At 37.8% G+C, this 25,594-nt stretch overlaps 1 protein-coding gene and 1 long non-coding RNA gene across 2 annotated transcripts; one reads left to right on the top strand and one right to left on the bottom strand.

The window, feature by feature from the left end:
* Positions 1-93: 93 nt before the first annotated feature.
* On the top strand, positions 94-6,506 carry LOC125273300. Its single transcript, XR_007186045.1, has 3 exons — positions 94-640; positions 722-804; positions 4,736-6,506. It is a non-coding gene; the product is annotated as an uncharacterized LOC125273300 (long non-coding RNA).
* Positions 6,507-6,899: 393 nt separating this feature from the next.
* Positions 6,900-24,059, bottom strand: kcnj3b (potassium inwardly rectifying channel subfamily J member 3b). Its single transcript, XM_048200568.1, has 3 exons — positions 22,801-24,059; positions 20,556-20,772; positions 6,900-9,249 (listed from the first exon to the last, which is right to left on the bottom strand). Exons 1-3 carry the CDS (start codon positions 23,473-23,475, stop codon positions 8,528-8,530), a joined length of 1,614 nt encoding a protein of 537 aa, XP_048056525.1. The 5' UTR covers positions 23,476-24,059; the 3' UTR covers positions 6,900-8,527.
* Positions 24,060-25,594: the final 1,535 nt, after the last annotated feature.

Raw genomic sequence — 25,594 nt, 5'->3', positions numbered from 1 at the left:
GGGGGGGGAGAATTCGTTCAAAACTACGGATTCGTTCACCACTAATGGAAATGACAAGTTGGAGTAAACTATCGGTCTGATACCAGAGAGCGAGTATCTTTCCACCGCTCGAAATTGGTCTGCACATGAAACAAGTGTTTAAGAACGACGACGACACTGCTCATAATGACATCTATTTTCCTTCATCTCACCGCTAAGAGGGGCGCGAGGATGCTCCTCCGCGCGAGCCCGGAGCTCTGGCGTTACCTAGCAACGGCTCCCATACTGTACTCCCGCTCCAAGTGCCTTCAACTCTCTCTGCCGCTGATTCTATTTCTGTTGTTGCGTTGCAGTCGCAGTCTGCTAAAACATTCATAGCACAGTCCTCTTAGCATGTGGCTTCTGCGGTAATGTTTCAGAATGAAGCACCACCCTACCCAACGCAGAGTGATACTGACAAATAGCGCGTCAAATGATGGGTGACAGACCAGTTAATCATGGGCTGCAGTCTCCGGGGACGCGCTGATTGAGTCTGATGTAATGGATGTTATTATGGCCAGTGACATGACAACTGCGACCTCGTGCACGGACGTGTTTCCCACTTAATTGTTCAAGCAGGTGCAGAGAAAATGTGATAACGCGGTTTCTCTCACGCTTTTTGGTAAGGGGAACTGGGGGGAGGGAGAGAAATGGCAGTTGCATAAACTGTCACAGTGATGAGATCTTATCATTATGGCTCCAGATATGCCAGGGCTGCTGTTAGGGCACGACAAGGTTTAACGCCCCCATGATTCCACATGAACAGCTTGTGAAGCGCAATCGTGTGTAAGTATCAAAATGGCCCAGTTCACAATGGCGCCTCACACGTGTCTGTTAGCGTCGAGGCCTCTTGACCCACGGGCGCTGAGGTAAACTGGTGTGCGAACACATTGCACAATGCTTCAGAAAATGGATCGTCCTTAACACCCACACATTTTTCACTCCAATAACCAAATGCTTTTTTAGCTGCACCAGGCTTTGTTGCTGTTGTAACAGCCTACGTGTGGGTTCGTTCACGTCTTGTGAGTTGCTGGTTGCAGGTCTCGTTTTTTGAAGAGAAAAAAAACGAGGCGTTAATAGCAAGTTGTGTAAATGTTAGTGCAAAATGTTATTAAAAATGAAAATTCTGTCATTTATTACTCACCCTCATGCCGTTCCACACAAAAACAAAATAACGACTTATATAGTGATGGCCAATTTCAAAACACTGCTTCAGGAAGCTTCGGAGCATAATGAATCAGTGTGTCGAATCAGCGGTTCGGAGCGCCAAAGTCACGTGATTTCAGCAGTTTGACACGCGATCCGAATCATGATTCGATACGCTGATTCATAACGCTCCGAATCTTCCTGAAGCAGTGTTTTGAAATCAGCCATCACTAAATAATTAGTTATTTTGTTTTTTTGCCGCACCAAAAATATTCTCATCGCTTTATAATATTAATATTGAACCACTGTACTCACATGAACTGATTTAAATATGTTTTTAGTACCTTTATGGATCTTGAGAGAGGAAATGTCATTGCTGGCTATGGAAGCCTCACGGAGCCATTGGATTTCAACTAAAATATCTTAATTCGTGTTCCGAAGATGAATGAAGGTCTTACGGGTGTGGAACGACATTAGGGTGAGTAATAAATGACATTATTTTCATTTTTGGTTGAGCTAACCCTTTAAGGTGCAGTGTGTAAATTTTTGCAGCATCTAGAGGTGAGGTTGCGAATTGCAATATAGAGAAGCTACGGTGGCCAACACAGGACAAAGATGTCGCCTGAGACAGAAGAGAGTAGCCAGTCAAGCAAACGCGCTCTGTAGAGCAGTTTGTCTGTTTAGGGCTACTGTAGAAACATGCTGCCGCAAAATGGCAACTTAACGTGTAAGGGGACCCGTGGTGTATGTAGATCAGGGGTGTCAAACATACGGCCCACGGGATGATTTGAACTATAATTGAAAAAAAAAATCGAGATGCACTAGTCCACTGGTCATAAATCCAAACGTTTTTTAGTTTTATGTTTGGTCAATCTTTATTCCGGGCTGGCAAACAAGGTGCTTTGTAATAAATTCCCAAAATGTCAATTTGTGTGGAAATATTTACGATGTCTGTAAACAGGAAGTAAACACAGGCACACGCTGAATACGGACACAAAGAGGAGAACAGACGCGCCAGCAGAGAAAATATTCTACCATGCACAAGCTCACTGTTCGCGAAAAATAGGAAGAATAATATAAATATTGAATTGGGGTTGATATGAATGTATCTCTGAAGGGAACTGTCTTCAGAAAAGTTTTGATGGCTTTTCCTTTTATCTCCAGTGCAGCGCTGCTTTGTGTATGAGTGAATTTGCATTTTCATTCAGTCTGTCTGCTGATTTTGTTTTGTGCAGGTGTCTTATGTCGCATAATTTCACAAAGCTAAAGTCAGACCATGCTGTTTTTGCTGTTAATCTTGAAATTATACAATAGTTTAAATTAAAAACAACTGCTCATGTGCACAACATCTTTGTTGGGATTGTGATAAAAATGCAGTGTTTGCCTCTAATATCAAAGAGCTACACATATTTTTTTGAACAAATAAACCACAAGTAAATTTGCTTTAAAAAAATCTGCAACCAGTATCAGAATCGGCCAATTTGCTTCTAAAAAAATTGGAATTGGCCATTAAATATCAAAATAGGTGCATCACTAATAAAAAAAATATTTAAAAAAGCATTATTTTAAAAATCTAACAATTTTTTAATAACTGCATCTATAAAAACAAATGCAGTTTTAAGGATCAGTGTACTAGTTTTCTTGCAAATTAATTTGTTGTTCATATGTTTAATATTAATGCAACTATTAGCGCACTAAGGTTTTTTTTTTTTTTTTTTTTTTAAGTAATTCGGCCGCACATAGTTATTTTTTTCCAATCCGGCCCGTAAACCTAAAACGAGTTTGACACCCCTGATGTAGATCATTCTAAGGTAATAAAAACATAATGGTTCATTATTTAAGGTCTGTATACACCACTGAAAACATAGTAAAGTAAATTGCATTTCAGTCAATAAATCCTCCTAAAATTTACACATTGCACCATTGGTTTTATTTGTATTAAAACCATAGTTAATTTTCATAAGGGAATAATATTTTTGGATCGTTCTTATAAGGTTATTAACGTTCTTGTAATGTTGAGAGAAAACGTTTTTAGAAAAACATTCTCAGAATGACCTTCTAATGTTATTAGTATTTTATGAATGTTTTTATAATGATGTTATAAAACATTCTGGGAACTATGTTAATGGAACACCCTTATAATGTTATTTGTACTTAAACAATGTCATAATGTTGAGAGTAAACATTATTAGAATAACATTCTCAGAACGTCCTTATAATGTTATTAGTATTTTTTGAATGTTTTCATAATTTTATTAAAATATCCTGGGAACAACGTTCATGGAACATCCTGTTATTTGTACTTGTTGAACGTTCTCATAATGTTGAGAGAAAACTATGGAGTCAATATAATGCCACATAGATTTGCAAAAGAAATGATTGCAAATGAAAAATAAAAGTATTGAGCAAAAAGCTGTTTTGCAAACAAAAATAAAGAATTTCAAAATAAAAATAAAGTATTGAGAGAAAAAATAAGTTTTGCAAACAAAAATAAAGAATTGCAAAAGAAAAAATAAAGTACTGCAAAAATAAAGACATAATTAGAACTTTATTACCTTATTATTTAACTTAACTTTTTAAGTTAAAACTTAAACTTTGTTTTCAAAACTTATTTTTTTTCTCCCAGTACTTTATTTTTCTTTTGCAGTTCTTTATTTTTGTTTGCAAAACAGCTTTTTTTGCTCAATACATTTATTTTTCATTTGCAATAATTTGCAAATCTATGTGGCATTATATTGACTCCATAGAAAACGTTCTCAGAATAACATTCTCAGAATAAAGGTTGGGAGACCTCAGAAGACTTATTCCATTCAACACCAGCGCTAATTAATAAAGCTAATTTAGAGATCAGTTGTTCACTAGTGCATGCCCAAGATGCATTAGTAGTCTCGTCTTAACTAACCAAATTACATTAGTTTGGTTGATTTTAAAAATATATATGAAAAGCAGAGAACACAAATGGTTAGTTAACTTAAAGAAGCACTTATGGTATTATCATGGCATAGAATATTGTCTGATCTTTGACACTATCACTGAAAAAAATGTTAGTGTAGGATTTACTTTGAAACAATTTGGAAATTGCTAGTAAATTTCACAGATAATGACAAAGAAACGTGGAAAGACTGAAATAATATTTTCTGTTTTATTTACTTAAAAAAATAATATTTAGTGGAGTATTGTAGTAACCTTATTATTATAATTTAACTACTAATTGAATTTAAATTTGTTCATCTTTTTCTACAAAATTTAGTGCTTGTTACAAATAAAAAATGGCTTCATGAACAATGCATATTATCATATTTTTTCATAATTTTCACAATAATACTTTTCACTGTCAGTTCAAGGTTTTTTTGTAGTGACACTACTGTCTAAAATTGCTAAAATTCATACATCTCTCTGTAACACAGACAATTTTGGTTTTTTGCAAAAGATTCGAACATATTAGTTTGGAATTGATTCTTGAAAACCTGGAATTCCATTGCATTTTTCTATCAGTCTTTTTTCTGATAATTTTCTTTAATAACTAATATATAAACTAACTAATAAAGACCTCTTTTCTTTCTTTCTGTAGAATAATCAAGTGTTGGATGGATGAATTGCCACAAACTGTCTCACGTGCACCACCCGGATACAACAAGCTGGTAAATGGCACACTTCCGCCGAAACACACCTCAGAACAGACAGCACGTTGTTGCCCCTGCAGGGAACATCCACACGAACAGACCATCCTGTTCCTATACAGTTTGATGCTGCCCTCATGTCCATCCTGCCCTTAAGCCAATTATTTATCTGTGGCAAATGCCATCCTGTGCCAACCTCACAGAGTTATACAAGGAAATTAGCTTGGCACCCTTTTTGTCCTGCACAAATTAAACAGTAAAACTGCTATTGAACAGGGAAGGATAAAAATTCTATTTTGATCTTATATGCACCCAAAGCAAACAAATAAACAAATACAGTTGACCCAGACGTCTGGGAGATTCGATCCATTTTTTAAAATAGCAAAGATTTGATCGGGAGGTTGTTAACAAAGGATTAGCCTTTATTGTTTATCTATAATTAATGGGCAAGAGCCTTTCTCCATCTACTCCATCATCAAAGCAGTTCACTTTAAATGAGAGTGATTTAATTTTCACCATCGGAGAGCAGAAACAATTTAGGAACTCATTAATGGTTATTTCAAAGAACATTAACTACCTAATCTTATATAGGATGGGATTAGATCTCTAAGTATGGAACTGATGAAATGAAATAAGGAGCGTTTGACGTCGGGCTGCAGGGGGAAATAAATTAAAAGGGATGGCAGGTTGTGAGAGCTCTCAGAAGAGATGAGCAGGTCACAGCAATAATGCTCTTTAAGCAGTGCAGGTTGACCTTCACAAACTCCTTCTTTTCATCTGGATCTGACATTTAGTGACAAGATAATATTCTCTGCTATATTTCAGCAGCTCTCTTTCAAACGCACACAGACACACGCGTTTTTATAATTAGCTTCCTGCTGATAGAAGTTCAGGATATTGGTCCCCTGTGGAGAGGTAATGTGTTAATGTTTCTTAGGGAAGTCACATCGAGGGATTCATTTAACGGTGAACTGCGTGGAGTCCCTGCAGCTTGTATATCTAACGTAACTCACACGCAGATTTCGCATTGTCTCTTTCACGCTTCACGCCCCCATTTCGTTTTGTTCTGAAAGCCGAAGCAAATAAATGTCTGTATCAGATGTAAGCTGACTTGTGCAGTTATAACTCGAGAAACACTTTACGGTACTGTGCAAAGAATAGCCGCTGGGGTGTACGGAAAGGACAAACCTGCCCAGTTGTTAAAGAAAGAGCTTTATTATTCTACTCAAGCATTATGAATAATTAATAATGATAAATAAATTAAAGCTTGTGAATTGAACACGCAACCTTTTACCAGGCAGATGTCTTTTGTTGTTTTTTGTTGTGTGGCACAGTAAATGTGAATAGAGAGGGTTTTTTAATTCAGTATTTATTAGAGCAGCTATTTAAAGGCACAATATGTAATTTTTTGCCACTAGAGGTCGCCTATTCAAAACAAACGCTGAGATTGAGCGCAGAATCATGGGAGATGTCGTCTTCACCTCACAGCCGGTGGAAGAGAATCAGGACGAGACTCGGGCAGAAATCATGTTCATGGATGAGATTATTAATGTTACTGTAGTATGAAGCAGAGCAGGAGAGATTGCTAATGAGAAATGAGCACGACACACACCACAAGAGCAGCGAAGCTTTTATTATGCCACAGTCGCCGCTTCCGCTTCTTCCGGTCTAGCGTTTGTGAGGTAACGCAGCGCTGTTTATCATATTAGATACATTTGAGTGTGTTGATAATGATGTTATAACGTTACTCTGTGCGTTCGCTCGGTGGCCGCTATGAGACACTTGTTGCACACTGCAGTAAGATAGATCAATATTAGAATATCATATTAATATAATCAAGAAAACGAGATTCAAACAATAAGACTAAATTTGTTTTCTGTCTATAAAAGTATCCAAACAGTTCCCTTGTTTAATAAAACTTATAATATATTAAAGCGTCTTTGGTATTTCCATGGTTTCTACAAAATAAAACCGGAAATCGAGGGTATGAGGTCACTGATACGGTCCGTGTCCTGGTTAAAATTGCTTATTTCTCTGGATTTAAACATTCTTGGAAACATCTGAGATAATGCAAGTACACAACAAAATATATAACACTGTTCAAGTCGTTTTTTGTATATTTTAATCCAAAAAATCGTACATATTGTGCCTTTAACGTGTGTCAAAGTTTTCTGTTATTACATACTACAATGATGATTAAAAGCAGGCAGACATTTTTTTTTTTGTAAAGTTAACTTTATCTGCATAGAAAATGTGTCCATAGAAACCATGAGAATAGAATTCTCAAGGCATTTGAAGCAATCTAACACCTCCAAAGAGCAGCATCAGGCTGCAAGCTGCCAGTCATCCACACAGCTGGGTCATACCAGATCAAACTGCTTTATTTGTGGGGAAGACCTCTGCCAATACCAATGAGCTTATCTGCGTCGAACATTGGCAAGTCCACCCATAGCTTTGATTCATTTTGGACTTCTTTTGTGATGACGGTTCAAGTGGAGGTTTATCCTTCAGTAGTTTCCTTTTATAATAGACTTGTTACACATCACAACACATTTATTACAGTATTATAAACCACTCCAACTGCCATTCTAATATTCGTCAGAAGTAGAATAGAATGTATTGAGATAAACACAATTAGAAAACTGTAAAACCAATTAACGTTAACGTAACATAAGATACGAGATTTTTCCAGTAAGAAGTTCCACTGCAATTTATAATCTTATTGCTTCGGTTTTCAAACACAAGAGTGAAACAAAGCCATAACAATGTTGACAAGGTCTTATCTATAAAGAATATTAAAACAGATATACACATCCATTGTGCTCTTTTCAGTCTTTGATGGTTTTTTTCCCCACTTTTATCCAACTTGCCCATCGCAATACTCAAGTCATTCAGGTCAGGAAAATATTTGAACATGTCAACTAAGTTTAAACAGAGAACAGCAGGAAACAATCATTGACAAAACATCATATATAAAGTCAGTTAAGTATTGGGAGCCAAATGTGAAATACTGAGTGAAAGCCTTATTCTTCCACAAATAGCTAAGAAAAGCTTTCAAAGTGGCAACCTTTTTAAAAGCTTTCTGAACTACAATGTCTACAGTGTTTGGTATTTTACATTAGGCTCCTTATATTTAAGGCTTAATCTTTGACGTGAGATAATCTGGCTTGATTATGAAATGATAGATCATGCAATAGATTAAAAAAAACAAACCTGAGTCGGTTCTTCAAAGATTTGTTACATTTCCATAAATGCACAGCGTCCATTTCTAAAGACCACGGTAGCTAATCTCTCGATGTGTTATTGTGAGCCACAATAGCCAGTCTACTGATTAAAAAACCAAACGGCTAACTCAGGTTATAGCCATTGGCTTCTTTAAAAACATTAGTTACCGTGGATTATCAGTGAATACTGACACTGCATTCTGATAATTATATTGATATTCTATTTTAAGATATACATAATATAGGCAAGCCCTCAAAACATGTTTGTCTAACAGGCTAATATAAAAGATATATCATGAATCGTCGTTAAATAGTGTTGAATATTGGTATAATATCTATTATCTGTAATTAGGTGTTGAATGAATTCTGCTTTCATGCTGTTTGTGGTAAAAACATGCCAGATTGTGCTGAGAATTAGCATTAATCTAATATTTTATCCGTATATAAATTGCTAAAAGTATAGATTGCAATTTCAGAGGAGGTAAATGGGCAAAACTTGTATACATAGAAGTCAAGAAGTCATTTTAAACTCAAGCCCGTGAACCTCTCCGAATTCATTTTTCTCAGTTTGGGAGGCAGATGTCCATCCATTCGTCCTCCGATTCCGACTCCACCCACCCCCCCTCCAGCCAACCTTTGCAATTTCGGCGGTAGATCTGTCACTGATTGGCTGATGTGTTCAGTCCCGCCCACCAAGCCCAGCTTGGGAGCCAGTCTGTCCTCCATGGGGCTCAGCATAGCACTGATTGGCTGAAGCCTCTCTTCTGCCACACCCGGAGCCGAGCTGATTCGCTGGAGTTTGACGGGCAGGTCACCCAGGTTGTAGGTGATCTCCGAGCTCATGCGCAGAAGCTTGCGGGGCATTCCGTCCCGGATGGGGGCGTCCCGTCCCGTAAGCTTTTGAAATTTGGCGGGCATTTTGGTGGTGGGCATGGGCGTTGCTATATTGATGGAGCCCGTTTCTGCATCGCTCTGAAGTTCCAGACCTTCCAGAGTACCGCTGCCCTCCGTCACCCCACCGGCGCTGTGGCACAGAGAGGGGGCCGTCAGAGGAGATGACAGGAGCAAACTCTCCTCCTGTTCTTTAACACTGTGCGGAGGTGTGGGAACCTCAAAAGTGCCGTGAAACTGCGAATAGTCGACCTTGAAGAAACCCTCCTCCAGAGAAATTACCGGGTAGAAACGGTGACCCCACAGAACCTCGTCCTCAGTGTACGAAGTGCGAGCCTGGCATGTCATGCCTAGGATAATACAAAGAAAAAACTAATTTAATGAATGAAACAAAGTCAAGTCACGTTTACTTATAAAGCACTTTATACAATACAGTAATAAATAGGGAAATCAATTATGCAAACTTCATCAGTTATGAGGCATACTGAAATTCTGCTCTAAAAAGACCATAGTGTCATTATTCAACTCAAGTCAGTTCAGTGTTGATTCAACTCAGTTCAATGACAAGTGTCGCAAAATTTGTCAATTATGAAATGAATTCAGCTATAAAGCAGGTCTACAGAAGACAATAGACAATCATCCAGCTCAATTTAGTACAAGTTTTTGTCTCATCAGTGTCAGTGCAGTATAATGATAATATTACTGAATATTAAGTGTTCACTCTTGGCAGGTTTGGTTCAATTAAAACGAACTCTGGTGCGATTGCTCTGTTAGTACGGTTCAATTTTATTAAGTGTGAACGCTGGCATCCGAACCCTGGCTGGTGCTCACCAAAAAAGCAAACAACTTTCAAACAAACTTGTGTGGTTCGACTGAAATATGAAAGCAACACGGACCAAAGACATCTAAACTAACCAAAAACACCCTAAAAAGGACAGAATGCTGAAGCTTCAGTGTCAGTTGTTATTTGAAACAGACCAAAAACAAGATTTGGGAAGAGATCCAGTCAGAATTATGTCCTACGCTCTAGATGTGCACATTTGAATTGCAATGTGCTCATCTATCCAGCGGGACATAAGTTGGCATAGACTTGCTGCATGTCTCATAAAACATTCAAAAATGTAAATGTTTGGGAGAAAGAGAAGAGCAGACATATGGATAGATCTGAAAAAGCGTGACAACACAAAAGAGAGCTCTATTTGGTACGGTTTTCTGTGCACACACGCAACCGCATACACAGAAAGCTATACAGCGCACGAGTACTGAATTAAGCTCTCTTTCATGTCTGAATGGACAAATACACACAACATTATGTCAAAATGTCAGTTTTGGAAAGTATTCATGTAAACAGAGTCGGTTATGTCTTAAAAGAATGTAAAAAGCTGTGAGAATATCGGATGTGCATCAGTGTATTGACTGTCTTAAAGTGACAGCAGCCTAATAAACCTGCTGCCGTCTCTGCCCTTAATATTAATCAAACAACAAAGACGAAGAGAAAAGCATTCACTGCTCTTTAATAGCTTTAATAAGGATTAATTATATTTAATTTATACAAATAAATATGTATGCTTAAAAGAATAAAGAATTATGTATGCAAGTTGTTATGAAGAATCCATTTATCATTCATTGAAACGAAGACCGCGTGTTCTTCTTTAGAAGAAGTGGTTTTGGATGTTCATTAAGTTCCGTCGCAAAATACTTTTTTTGTATCTTTAGGTTGTGAATGCTAAGCGAACCAGGACTAAATCTATTATTTTCTTTTGTGGTCCGGACCAAAAGAACCAAACTACAAGTGAACACACCGTTAAACCCCAATTAAGCAAGCCAAAGTGCGAACGAAGGTGATGGAGCAGCTTATTAATAAATCTACATCAAGCTTTATTGCAACAACAAATATGTTCCAGAGGAGTGTACTGTGCAACAATGGTTGGGTGACTAAAACTAATAGATGCATTACTGACAGAGTGTGCGTACACACACACACACACACACACAAGCGCATTTACTGTTAAGCAACACCCACGGGAACGTCTGTTCACGGTCCATTTGGTTGCATGAAAACAAGAGCTTTATCTGTGGGAAATTCATTAGATCTGTGTATCACCACACCAGCGAACATCCCTCCTTAATTAAAGCGTGCAAAGCCTTCACTATAAAGAGCTCATTTTTATGAACCCTCTAACAAGCGAACGGATTTGCAACACGGCGTTCTACATCAGTCAATAGCAAGGAATCTAAGATAAGACAATTGCCGACTGAAAAGAAACACCGTGCTTGATGTAGAGTACACTTGATCACACAAGAAAGGTGCGCTTTTCTTCCGTCTACAATTGGCGAGACAATCCCTTGAAAACCAGCATTCGCATCTCCATTTCTCCGTGTACGAGTGTGGTTCTTTGTCTGCCTCTGTGCCTCAGTGCAGTGGGAGCCAGAGGAGAGGAGATTTGAGATGTTTGCCGGAGAGATATTGTGAGGACTTTGTTCTATACAGGGATTTGAGCATCTGGATGAAGGTGTTTAGAAAGCGCTGGGACTGCTGTGCCGCTCTCCTGACAGAAGGAAGCAGACGGCTGCCGAGTGCACAATATAAACCTCAGACCTAAATATAAAAAAGCCAGCAAGACAAAACATACATTATACAGTTTTGAAAGTCAAGATGATTCTTTTTTTCCTCATGTAATGCCGCCCACGACCATCGCACACCTACACACTTTCACACACACACACACACACACACAAACACAGGCGCGGTTATCCTCCCTTACTACAGTAAAAAAAAAAAATCCCTGCCTTCTGAGCTGACAAATCCTGGGCTTAGCAGTATAACATAATATTATTCATCTTATGAAATATTTAACAGGCTTTCGGCTGTTTGCTGGGAGAGGGGAAAGTAAGGTCTCTGCCGAAGTTGAAATCCGGTCTGGCTCCCCGCGATTTCGGCTTACGTAATCATTCCGTATTCTTCCATTACGACAAATTTAATTTCTGCATTTGGGAGGACCGTTTGCGCACATTAGCTTCCACCAGAAAAAAAAACGGTAGCGCTGCACTCCAACATCTGACAGTTATGAGAACAATTTATATTTCCAAGAGGGATAATCTGTTTCTATGGTGACCGTCATCAAGTGTTCGGTTCCATTGCCACAGAGGTGCACTGCCTGACCTGTTTCTGTCATCTCTGTCTTTCTCTCTTTCACTCGCTCTCTTCATTTTCCCCTACTCGCTCCACATTCCCTCCTGTCCATTTTAGAGTCTCTTCCTAACACACCTATAGCACTAACCATCATTATCATCACGACTGCCTATCTCACACTCTCCCTTTCTTTCCCTCTTGTTGTCTCTCTCTCTCTGTGGTGCGAGATAACAGTAAACTCTACTATCTGGCTGCTCTGAACGGTAATTGACCATGCAGCTGGGCCCAATTCTCTCCTGTATCTCGCTGACACACAGTGTGTGGTCCTGGGGGGATGAAGCACTGCCTCCCTTTTGATTTGCTGAGGCCCTTTGGGACGGTTGCACCGAGCTGCCCCGTTTACTTGCATTGCTGAAAGCACAAAAAATAAAACTGAAATTCTGAAACTACAGGCCAGGAACTAAAAATAAAAAAGTCAATAAATAATGCCAATACTCTTTTCTTCCATAAATGGTTAATTTTTCATGCCGCTCAATACTGTAATTGAATCCAGCCCAGTGCTATTTTAGTATCACTGAGATACTATCATAGTTTCTATTTAAAGTTTGAATTCGTTTTTATTTTTATGTTTATTTTTAGTAATATAGTTTATATTCATTTTTATGTCAGGTTTTTTTGTTTTATTTTAGTACATTGAGTTAAACTAAATGAAAATGAGAAATGTTTCCTTGACAACTAGCTGAAATAAAACAATTTCAGGTCTCATTTATTTTATTTCAAGTAACATTTATTATGGTTTTAGTTTTAGTTATCTTTAATAACCCTGATCTGGCCATTCTAACCATGTTAGCCTTATCAGGAATCTGCTAAAATATATAAAAAAAAAAAAATAGCAGTCATTCGACACATAATACTCTTCAACAGGGACACATTTCAGATGCTTTATCTTATTTACAGCATGTTTAAATGTTCAAATTGTTATGTCAGGCTTCCAGAGAAGTGTATTGATTGCATTTAATTGAAATGGTTTGACCCCAGCATTGTGGCGTCAGGCAAATCTGTGTCATGCTCTTTTGTCAAAACAATCAAGAAGAATCTCATTTCATTTTTAGTGTTGATACATTGAGAAACTAGTTTGAGAAAAAGCCATGAAGTTTGAAACTGAAAATGAGAAAAATACCTGTAAAACACTTTAAATTTGCAGAACAGGGAAGTGAATGGAAGCTCTCCACAATGCCAAAAATTAAATAACTTTGAAATAACTAATATCCCGAAAAACTAGATACATTTATTTGAGGAGAAGTAAAATTTACACAAGGTATTAAAACTTCAGGGAATGTATTTTGGATGTTATCTAGACAAAGCTGTTTACACAACACCGTTTTCAACTAAAAACGGAAAACTTTTTATGTGTTTTGGCTGTTCATTTACACGACAAACTTTTGAAAACGGGTTTCAAAGTGCAAGTTTTCGAAAATGGTCTCTGTGTAAATGACAAAAACACGAATCTGTGAAACCGATTACGTCACGCACATGCATATTACATGTTCAGTCTATAGTGTTTCATCGCCATCTAATGGCCCGGCAGCGTTTTTAGTCGTTTTCATGGTTCGTATGAATGGGGATCGTTTTGACACAGGAAAACACGAAAGGAAAAACTTCTCAGTTTTAAGCATATCGTTGTCGTGTAAAAATACCCTAAATAACTTTGAAAATCTTCTTCTGAGTAATAGTTTAACAACTTAAGGTTTTGATATGAAATTTGTTTCCTATGTTTCCATCCAAAGTTGTGTATTTAACAAAATTGGAATATAGCTGTGGCAAGGAGGGTGGGGCCGAGAGCCGTGGGAATGGAGCGAGAATGGTGGCGCGAGTGCTAATGAGCGACACCTGCGGGCCACACCGGTCTCGAGTCACTCAGAGGAGCCTCCGGAAGGATAAAACGAGGAGTGAAGGATGAGAGAGGACCAGGCCTGGACTTGTTTTGTTTTAGTTTATGCGGCAGTCTTCCATGAGGGGCAGTCGCTTTACTTTCGTTTTGTTGTATATGTTTCTTTTATGATTGAAGTTATGTTTAACATTCGACAGTTCTCTGTTCTCCTTCCCTTACCAACAAACCTCATTACACTGTAAAAAAAAAATGCCAGTAAAATTTACTGTAAAAAAACGGCAGCTGTGGTTGCCAGAACTTTACCGTAAAAAATACAGTAGCAACATAAAAAAAAAATAAGTTAAATTAAGTTAAATTTACGGTAAAATAACTTATTTCATTAACTGATATAATGTTAATTTTCCAACTTAATGAAGTACTAATATCTGTTTTGTACCTTTATAATACATTGACAGTCACCAAGTGGTGATAAGAGTCACATAATGAATCAAAGTTCATCACAAGCAGCTTTTCCACAAGCTGAGAAGGACAATACTAATATATAGAAGGAGCACACAGTGTCATTTGCACACACACTAAACACCATCATGGTAACATGCATGAAATTTTAAAAATGCAATAAACATTAATTTAACAACATTAGATGTAAAATAAATCCCTAATGTACATAACTGATTAGAAAAAAATGAGAAAAACTAAGAAGAAACAGAGTTATTTCAACAAAAATATATCAAATGTGAAGTGTCACGCAGGGAATTGTGGGAATGTCAATTTACGGTTTTTCACTGTAAATTTTACAATGAATTGTTATTTTTCACTTCCAAAAACTGTGAATTTAACGGTATTTTACCGTAAAATTACATTAAATGTACCGTTAGATCTATTACAGTTATTCACCGTATATAGTACGAAAACTTTCTGTAAACCAATTGACAGTTTTTCATCGCAGCATTTTTACAGTCTTTTACTGTTAAAATCACGGTCATTTTTTACAGTGTACAATCGCATAAAACACTTGCGAATAAAGCACTGTTTCCATTCAGCAAGATGAAGAGAACAGAATCGTCACTTCCTGATAAACTGGCGCCAAATATCACTAAGAAAACTCTAGTTGCTGCAGTAGGAGATAAAGGCCTGCATCATAAATGACTTGCGCCTCAGAACGCACAGATGAAACACAAAAAACGCGGTCCTGTTATCTTGTGTTCGGAGGAAGATGCCTGCTATTTGGGAATGCAATCGTGTAAGACTGTTCCAAACCACTTTGACAACAGACTTTGGCTCAGGCATTTCAGAATGATTAAACCAACATTTTAGATGCTGTGCAATGAAATCGCTCCCCTGGTTAGTCCAGTTATGCCATCCCATTGTGCAAAATCACATGACTTTTTGGAATGAGCATCGAGGAATTTATTCGGCAAATGTTTCCATCATACTTTATGCACGTTTTCTTATTGGATAAAAAAAATTATCCACCTCATTTAGGCACATACTTTTTGAATGTGCATTTTTAGAATTTATGCGCAACTTGCCGTTTCCATATAGCATTTTTTTTTATCTAGGCCTATTCCAAAATGTGCATAAAGAGGTGGATGGAAACATAACAACTATAGATAAGAAGATTCTTGTTAAAAATTCCTAAAGTCAAGATTTAATGAATGGATCATAATAATAAAACACTTGATAGAAATGCTTTAAAATAATGTCTAACTTACAGTACATTCCTCTTATGTTGTGGTCTTATATCGATAAGTGCTTTATTCTTAAATCTACTTTTAAATTCTTAATTCACCATATCATTACCAGTGTTTCTGCAGCTCAGCTGGTAAAAAATAAAGTGCTAACAATGCTGAGGTCAAAGGTTCGATTCCTGGAAACACATATACTGATAGAATATTTCTTGAATGCATTTTAGGTTGAATTAGTAAATGTAATGTAATTGATTTTAGATTAAAAGAACAAAAAATGTCAAAGGTCCAACAAAGTGCAAGTGCTCTAATATATCTTGCTTTAAGAATTTACATCTCAAGGTTATGTCTTTTGAGCAAGCTGCCAATAAGTTGAACTGAATGACACAAATTTTAATGCAGTCTTCACTAAAATTGCGTAATATTTAAAATACATTAATATTTCCAATGGCTAGATTTGTTAGTTTCAAGTCATTTTTTCTTAACTCTGAGGGTTTTTTTTTTTTTTTGCAGTGTAATGTGAAAAGCTGTAAATAATTTGACAGATGTGAATGCTGGCACAGCTGTCATGTTTATCTCTGAGGGCAATGGATGGCTCTGGGTTGTTCCTCTGAGACTCCTTGGCCTTGAAGTCACTGCTTCTCTGCTTGAAGGAAATTAATGTATTACTGTCTAAATCTTCCTCCTGCCACATTGTGAGAATCATATAGAGATGCCTGGGATTAGTTATCACAGTTGTTACTCCAGAGAATGTTTCTCAGGTAGCCTTATTATAAGTCAATTTCTGTATACACACCTTAAAGTCTCGGCTACAAAAAAAGCCATTTCCACTGTTATTGTCCTGGAAGAAAGATACAGTTCATTGAACACATTGACAACAAGCTCTAATAACAGTGCTGGGGTACAAAAAAAAAAAAAAAAATCAGCAAATATTGTACCTTTAAGGCATACAATAGCTTGTTGCTGAGACAATACCCTCAAAGGGACATCTCTGTACCTTATTTACCCCTAAAAGGTTAATAGCAGTAAATTAAATGGTACGTATTACTACTCCAAGGTACTAATATGCACCTATAAAGTAAAAAGCTGTCCTTTTAAAGTGCCCCTATTATGCTCATTTAAAGGGTGTTATTGGGTTGTAGTTTTTTATTATTAAAAGGAATTTAAAAGTTTAAAAGGGATTTAAGGGAATAATGAACAAGAAATAAAAACAGTAAAAGTTCCAGGTCTATTGTAGTTAAGTAATCAATTTAAAGTATTTGCAAATAATATTTTTAAAAAATGGATTTACTCCTATTTCCTATTTCTGATATGTCAAAAATGCTAAATGTTTCTTGTCTCATCACATTCAGTTATAAATTACATTAATCATATCATATTTATCAAATAATATCATGTTTTCAGGTTAAAAACGGCAAAATTTTATAAAAACGTTATAAAAAAGTAGAATTTAATCACCGGATATTACTGTCGGTCGCTGAATATTTCAATCATTAAACAGTCGTCAAATTTGAAATGTTTAGCTACTTAGCCTACTCATCACGTACTCTTTCACTGCAAAAAAAAAAGCGTCGCATTGGAATTCGCACTCATCCTCTGTGAACTGTAGCCCCGCCTTCTTTGATTTGATTGGCCAGCTCACTCATTCTGACAGTGATGAGCGCTGTATGACCACTGAGGCAGAGAAGCCTAAAAATTTATTTGTTTTTGTCATTCTAACAAACAGAGCGGAGAATAATGGAGTACAGCAGAGCAGCATCAATAATATCAAATATTGGGGGGGACAGTTTGGCCATTTCTAATTATTGGGGGGGGGACTTGTCCCCCTCAGTATCTATGGTGGTTACGGCACTGGTATGTAGGAAATGAAACGCCTAATATCTGAATTTCAGCTCCGGAGGCTTCCTCTGTGCTTGACGGTTTTCCAGATCAATTCCAGTGCGAGTCCTCATCTTTTAAAGTGCATACAAAGTGGATTTGCAGCACAGAAAACAGCGTCTTCTCAACATGTCGACAACACAAACCAAACTCTTCCAGTTTCAGCTGAGGGTGTGTGTGGAGTAGTTATCACAATGGGTATCTGCATTTACAAGTCTATTACTGGCTATTTAATGGCTCTTCAACTAAATTTAGACAATACATTTAAAATATAAAAGGTAACATCATTAAAACCATCACACCATTATTTTGGCCAGCAGACTGAATTATAATTTGATTATATTTTAAAGGGAAATGAAGATTCTGTCATTAATTACTCAACCTAACGTCATTTTACACCTGTAAGGCCTTCGTTCATCTTCAGAACATAAATTAAGATATTTTTGATAAAATCCAATGGCTCAGTGAGGCCTGCATTGACAGCAAGATAATTAACACTTTCAGTGCCGAGAAAGCTACTAAAAACATTTAAAACAGTTCATGTGACTACAGTGGTTCAACCTTAATGTTATGAAGCGATGAGAATACTTTTTGTGCACCAAAAAAAACAAAATAACGACTTTATTCAACAATATCTAGTGATGGACGATTTCAAAACACTGCTTCATGAAGCTTTACGAATCTTTTGTTTTGAATCAGTGGTTCGGAGCGTGTATCAAACTGCCAAAGTCATGTGATTTCAGTAAACGAGGCTTCGTTTCATCATAAGCGTTTCGAAATTTCAGTGGCTCACCACTGGGGGGCGTGACTTTGGCAGTTTGATTCACGCTCCGAACCACTGATTCGAAACAAAAGATTCTTAGAGCTTCGAAGCTTCATGAAGCAGTGTTTTGAAATCACCCATCACTAGATATTGTTGAATAAAGTTGTTAGTTTGTTTTTTTGGTGCACAAAAAGTATCATCGTTGCTTCATAACATTAAGGTTGAACCACTGTAGTCACATGAACTGTTTTAAATATGTCTTTAGTAGCTTTCTGAGCATTGAAAGTGTTAATTATCTTGCTGTCAATGCAGGCCTCACTGAGCCATCAGATTTTATCAAAAATATCTTAATTTGTGTTCCGAAGATGAACGAAGGTCTTATGGGCGTGGAACGAGATGAGGGTGAGTAATTAATGAACTAACCCTTGGGTGAACTAATCCCTTTAACACATATAGCATATTTGATAGATAGAAATCCCAAAAATGACTCCAATTGAAGTCTGCTTTAAATTAGCTGATTAGCTAAGATAAAAAACAATTACACTGAAAAAATTGTGTGTAGGATTTACTGAGGTAATTTTCACTCAGAAATTGAATTTTTTTTTTTTTTACTAGGAATGCACCGATATGAAAATTTTGGCAGATACCGATAACCAATAATTCATTATATTTGAAAGCTGATAACTGATATATTGGCCGATAAATCAAAATCAAAAATAATATATAATTTTTGAGAGCCTGATTATAAAAAAAAAAGTCTCATCATTAAAAGCCATGTCCCGATCACACAATTATAATGTTCTCATTATAATATTATGTACCCTATATGACATTCAACATACTTTATGTTGCACTTAACTGTATTTTCTTTTTTGAAGTGATTTCAATCATATTTCATTTCAAAACCATCATGGTGAACAGTGCACATCTGAAGTGTCTCGGCTGAAGGAAATAATCCATTATTCATCGGCATTAATGTATCAGGCCAAATTTTCTTATCGGGCCGATAACGCTAACATTAAAAATGATCACATATCGGCCGATACTGATACGGTGGCTGATATATCTTGCATCCCTAGTTTTTATAATGTACCTTACTGAGATGTAGCCTTCGTGACAAATAGCCTTCGTGAAATATGAGCTTTCATATACAGAGATGCGTCCAAACAAAGACTTTAATCCTGAAGATTAGAACTGAAGAAAACACACACACACACACACACACGTAACAAATTTATGCTGTATTCCCACATGTGCATGTCATAAACCTAGCCATAATTACAGGGCATAATTAAAAATGTCTAATGAATTATTTGATAAGTAGTAATTAGTATTTGATTTGTGAGGCTGATAAAAACAAGTTTCGTCTCCATACTTCAAACAGCCGGTGAGACTTTACTGTATGGAGACCGCTTAAGAAGGGGCCGATTTAGTTGCTATGGAAACTGATTCACAATGGGGAGAACAGAGTGCTGACTAACTGTACATATTTTTTTTCTTTTCTTTTCTTTTTTTACCCGCAAATCCCTTCACTTTCTGTAGGCGGAATTTTCAGACGTGCCATCAATGAGGAAAACCGGACAGCATATATGATTGCGTGTTTTCTTGATTATTTTAATGAAACGACACCATTGAAGCATGTGATTCTGAATCTAATTACGTATACAGTGTATTTGCTGCAGAGCTTTTCTGTTGTTGCTTGTGCGAGTGCTGTTTCTTACTGTAAGCGCGCGCTGTCTTGTATGTGTATGGATTGATGTGCTGCGGGGTGAGAAAGTAAAGGTGAGTTGTGATTTGATTGACAGGTGGCTTAATCTCTAAGCATGCCAGACTAGATAACCATGAGGCAGAGAGCAAAACGAAAGACTAACTTTGTATATCATCTCTTACATAACACGTCTCTCTCTCTCTCTTTCCATCTTTGCTGCAGTAGACACCAACATTCATTCTTTTCTATCATAAAAAGCCGATTTGCACCAGCAAACTTGCTTCTGCAGACGGTCTCACACACAAACACTGAACACTGAACCACACATCTGTAGCACACCACCCAAACACCTTCACCCTGCACATATTCTATTAAAAAAATGACACATTTTAGGAGCTTGATTTAGCATTAGTTTGTAAATAGTGTGCATGATTCAATGAAAAGAAACACAAAATTCTATTTCTCAAAAACATTTGAAAATGTAATAGCAATATGGTGGAAATGTAATGTGAAGCATAATTTGAGATGTAGAATTCATCATTTTTTGACATCTGAGCCTATTTGCTGCTTCGTGTGCGTTACGATTAAAACTCACCGGTGGTCTCCACGATCCCCTCTAAGATAACCACGATCTCAAATTGCTCTGTTTGCATGGACCTGAGCGAAAGGTCGTAGAATGGGCTTTTGGAGTCGATCACATGGCAGATTGTAAGAGGAGACACCAAGAAAAGCTGGTCGGCTCCGGTACTGAAACCAACGTCCAGCTCAAGTTGATCCAGAGGCAAAAACTCGCCTTCAGGAGTCTGACGGGACTAAAGGGAAAGGTAGAAAAATAAACTACTTAGGATAAAACAGGGAGATGATGGAGTGTGTGTGAGAAAGACTGGGTCTAATGAATACATAAAGCTTCTTTTTGGCATCTATGGTTCATCCATGAAACCTTTCCATTGCACCAAATGTTCTTTATAGTGGAAAAGGGTTCATTAGATTAATTAAATGTTTTTCACACTAAGGAAAAAAATTGTTTAAGAACTGTTCACTGAAGGATTCTTTGGGGGGATTATTTTACGGCACTGCTGTGAAAACCTCCTTTATTTTTAAGAGCGCATACAGTGATTCAAAAGGGAAAGTTGCATCCATTCGCATTAAGTGGATCAATACTTTGTCCACTGTACACTCTAAAAAATGCTGGGTTAAAAACAAGCCAAGTTGGGTTGAAAATGGACAAACCCAGCGATTGAGTTAAATGTTTGCCCAACCTGCTGGGTTTGTTTAAATTGTTTAAAAATTACTGTATTGCTTGCTTAAAATTACTAGAGGCAACAATAATAATCAAAAGGTGAACATATAAGCAATTTAATAAATGTTTATTGTTTAATTATTATCCATTAAACATTAATAAATGTTAATTTCCAACATATTTTGGGTTCATTTTAAGCATGCAATATAGTAATTTTTAATAAATAGTTGGGTTAAATAAAACTACCCAGCAGGTTGTGTCAAACATTTAACCCAATCCCTGGGTTAATTTTAATTTTTAACCCAACTTGGGTTGTTTTTAACCCAGCATTTTTAGAGTGTATAAGTGAATTTTTAAAGGGTTCAAGCTAAAGTTCATTCTTTAACCTCCAGCATTGACAAATGAAAATGAACCCAAGGATAGGATTGTTTTAACCCAGCTGTTGGGTTAAATATTTGCTGGGTAGTTTTATTTAACCCAACTGTTGTTTAAAAATTACTGTATTTCTTGCTTAAAATAAACCCAAAGTATGTTGGAAATGAACATTAATATGCTTAATAAATGAACATTTATTCATAAGTTTAGTGAATAATAATTAAACATTTAATAAATGTTCATCTTTTGATTATTATTGTTGCCTCTAGTAATTATTTGTCTGATTTTTAATTTCCAACATATTTTGGGTTCAATTTAAGTCAGACATATAGTCATTTTTAAACAATAGTTGAGTTCAATAAAACTACCCAGCAGGTTTGGCAAACATTTAACCCAACCGCTGGGCTTGTTCATTTTCAACCCAACTTGGGTTGTTTTTAACCCAGCATTTTTAGGACATCAAATTGCAGGTCTTTCTCATTTGTCAAGGCTGGAGGTTAAAGAATGAACTTTAGCTTGAACCCTTTAAAATTCAGTTATACACTCTAAAAAATGCTGGGTTAAAAACAAGCCAAGTTGGGTTAAAAATGGACAAACCCAGCGATTGGGTTAAATGTTTGCCCAACCTGCTGGGTTTGTTTAAATTGTTTAAAAATGACTGTATTGCTTGCTTAAAATTACTAGAGGCAACAATAATAATCAAAAGGTGAACATATAAGCAGTTTAATAAATGTTTATTGTTTAATTATTATCCATTAAACATTAATAAATGGTCATTTCCAACATATTTTGGGTTCATTTTAAGCAAGCAATATAGTAATTTTTAATAAATAGTTGGGTTAAATAAAACTACCCAGCAGGTTGTGTCAAACATTTAACCCAATCCCTGGGTTAATTTTCATTTTTAACCCAACTTGGGTTGTTTTTAACCCAGCATTTTTAGGACATCAAATTGCAGGTCTTTCTCATTTGTCAAGGCTGGAGGTTAAAGAATGAACTTTAGCTTGAACCCTTTAAAATTCAGTTTATACACTCTAAAAAAAATGCTGGGTTAAAAACAACCCAAGTTGGGTTGGAAATGGTTCATTTTCACGCGTTTAATCACGCAGCTTATATCTCCAACTGTGAGGTCTGGTAATGTAACCCGCACATAGTATGTTCTATGTGACTTGGATCATGACATCTACTCTCTCTCTTTTCTAACCGCTTCCAGTCATGTACTCACTTTGAGTAGTTTACAGCGTATTTGCGCGGAGACCATATGGCTGTTCCGCAGGTTACCCACTCGGAACATCAGGGTCAGTTTGCCGTCACGCATGGAAATAGCCGCGTGCTCGCTGAACATCAGCGTCTCCGCGCGTTTCTTCGGCTGGGACATCTTGATGAACATGCAACCGATCAGAAAAGCGTCCACTATAGAGCCTAGGATGGACTGGAAGAGGAAGAGAATGATGCCTTCCGGACACTTGTCTGTAATGTAGCGGTAACCGTATCCGATAGTGGCCTCGGTTTCGATGAAGAACAGAAAAGCGGAGGGAAAGTTGTACACATTGGCCACGCACGGTGTGTACTTGTCATCGTGGGTCTGGTTCAGGTCTCCGCGTATAAAGGCAATGACCCACCACATAGAAGCCATGAAGAGCCACGCCACCGTGTAGGTGAGGATGAAGATGAATAGATTCCAGCGCCATTTGAGGTCCACGAGTGTGGTGAACAGGTCCGACAGGTACCGGCTGGTTTCTCCTCCCAGGTTCCCGTGCTGGACGTTACATCGGCCGTTCTTGTCCACGAAGCGCTGACGTTTCTTTTTCTTCTCGGGGGCCTGGTTGAACCCGCCGCCGCTGGACGAGGTGGTCACCACCTGATAATCATCCCCAAATTTTTTCCGCAACGCTGACATCCTTCACGCGTAAACTTGTCCCTGATATACGAGAAAGCTTTGCTCCTGACCAAATGTGTTCGGTTTATCTTCACACTTCAGCTACAGCAGCAGTCTCCCACATTTCTGGGCAGATCATTTAGAAAAAGTTATTTTAAGGCTTACCGCAGGAGTTTTTATCAATAACAATGCGTTTGTCTCGGGATGGATCGATGCAGATCTCCTTGTCTTCTCAAATTCCGCATAACTAAAAAAAACTCACTCAGCCGAGGCTGTAAAATGTGGAGAAATATGGATGCGACTAGTTTGTAATCTCAGATTGGCTTGGCGCAGTCTAGCAGTTGTGCGTTGGCACCCTCCTCCACTACCTTCATCCACTCCTCCTGTTTCCCCAGGTGTATCGCACCAATTTGATAAGATGGTAGTTGGTAGACGCCCTAAGGATCCTGTCCAAGTTTTAACTCACCGCCTCTGCTGTTCCTCGCAGCTGGCAAGCGTTGTTATCTGATTCTGCTCGTCCTCTCACTGTTCTCTGTTCCTGCGCACTGCGCGTCTCCTGCTCACCAAGTCCATCTCCAGCGCCGACAAATATAAGAGAAACTTCTCTGAGAGGGTGGTGGAGATGGGAGGTGGGGGAGGGATGAACACGTGTTCTTGTGTTGGATACATCTTTTTTGCTGCGCTTGTAACATGCTTCTCTGAACAGTGCTGCATTGACAATTCTTATTTTTTATGGAATAGTATTATGATAAATAATTTATCCGTGCACATTATTTGTGTTATTTTTTTTTTTTTTTAAATCATGCACTCTCTTAATCTTTAATCAAAATAATTCACCCTCCTACTTGCAGCGACATATTTTCTCTGATGACGTTTTTACTGGCGTGAGGGCGGGACCACCTGTCACTCACATGACATCACAGCAATAGTAACCACAACAATCCAACGATTTAATCAATTTTCAGCAGCTGCTTGAACACTTTTGTAACAGACAAAATTTTTGTAACTTAAATTAAATTTTCATATCACAATATATATATATATATATATATATACACCGATCAGGCATAACATTATGAGCACTGACAGGTGAAGTGAATAACACTGATTATCTCTTCATCACGGCACCTGTTAGTGGATGGATATATTAGGCAGCAAGGAACATTTTGTCCTCAAAGTTGACAAGGGCCAAATTGTGATGGCTAGGCAACTGGATCAGAGCATCTCCAAAACTGCAGCTCTTGTGGGGTGTTCCCGGTCTGCAGTGGTCAGTATCTATCAAAAGCGCTCCAAGGAAGGAACAGTGGTGAACCGGCGACAGGGTCATGGGCGACCAAGATCATTGATGCACGTGGGGAGCGAAGGCTGGCCCGTGTGGTCCGATCCAACAGAAAAGCTGCTGTAGCTCAAGAAGTTAATGCTGGTTCTGATAGAAAGGTGTCAGAATACACAGTGTATCAGTTTGTTGCGTATGGAGCTGCACAGCTGCAGATCAGTCAGGGTGCCCATGCTGACCCCTGTCCACCGCCGAAAGAGCCAACAGTGGACACGTGAGCATCAGAACTGGACCACGGAGCAATGGAAGAAGTGGCCTGGTCTGATGAATCACGTTTTCTTTTACATCACGTGGATGGCCGGGTGCGTGTGCGTCAGTTACCTGGGGAACACATGGCACCAGGATGCACTATGGGAAGAAGGCAAGCCGGCGGAGGCAGTGTGATGCTTTGGGCAATGTTCTGCTGGGAAAGACCACGCAGACCATGTACAGCCTTTCATGGAAATGGCATTTTCCTCTTTCAGCAGGATAATGCTCCTGCCACAAAGCAAAAATGATTCAGGAATGGTTTGAGGAGCACAATAATGAGTTTGAGGTGTTGACTTGGACTCCAAATTCCCCAGATCTCAATCCAATCGAGCATCTGTGGGATGTGCTGAACAAACAAGTCCGATCCATGGAGGCCCTACTTCGCAACTTACAGGACTTAAAGGATCTGCTGCTAACATCTTGGTGTCAGATACCACAGCACACCTTCAGGGGTCTAGTGGAGTCCATGCCTCGACAGGTCAGGGCTGTTTTGGCAGCAAAAGTGGTCCAACACAATAGGAAGGAATATTAGAAATATTACATGAGATTTTAAAT

This window comes from Megalobrama amblycephala, linkage group LG8 (assembly GCF_018812025.1).
Source record: "Megalobrama amblycephala isolate DHTTF-2021 linkage group LG8, ASM1881202v1, whole genome shotgun sequence".
NCBI lineage: Eukaryota > Metazoa > Chordata > Actinopteri > Cypriniformes > Xenocyprididae > Megalobrama > Megalobrama amblycephala.
This window is presented reverse-complemented; position numbering and strand designations above follow the sequence as displayed.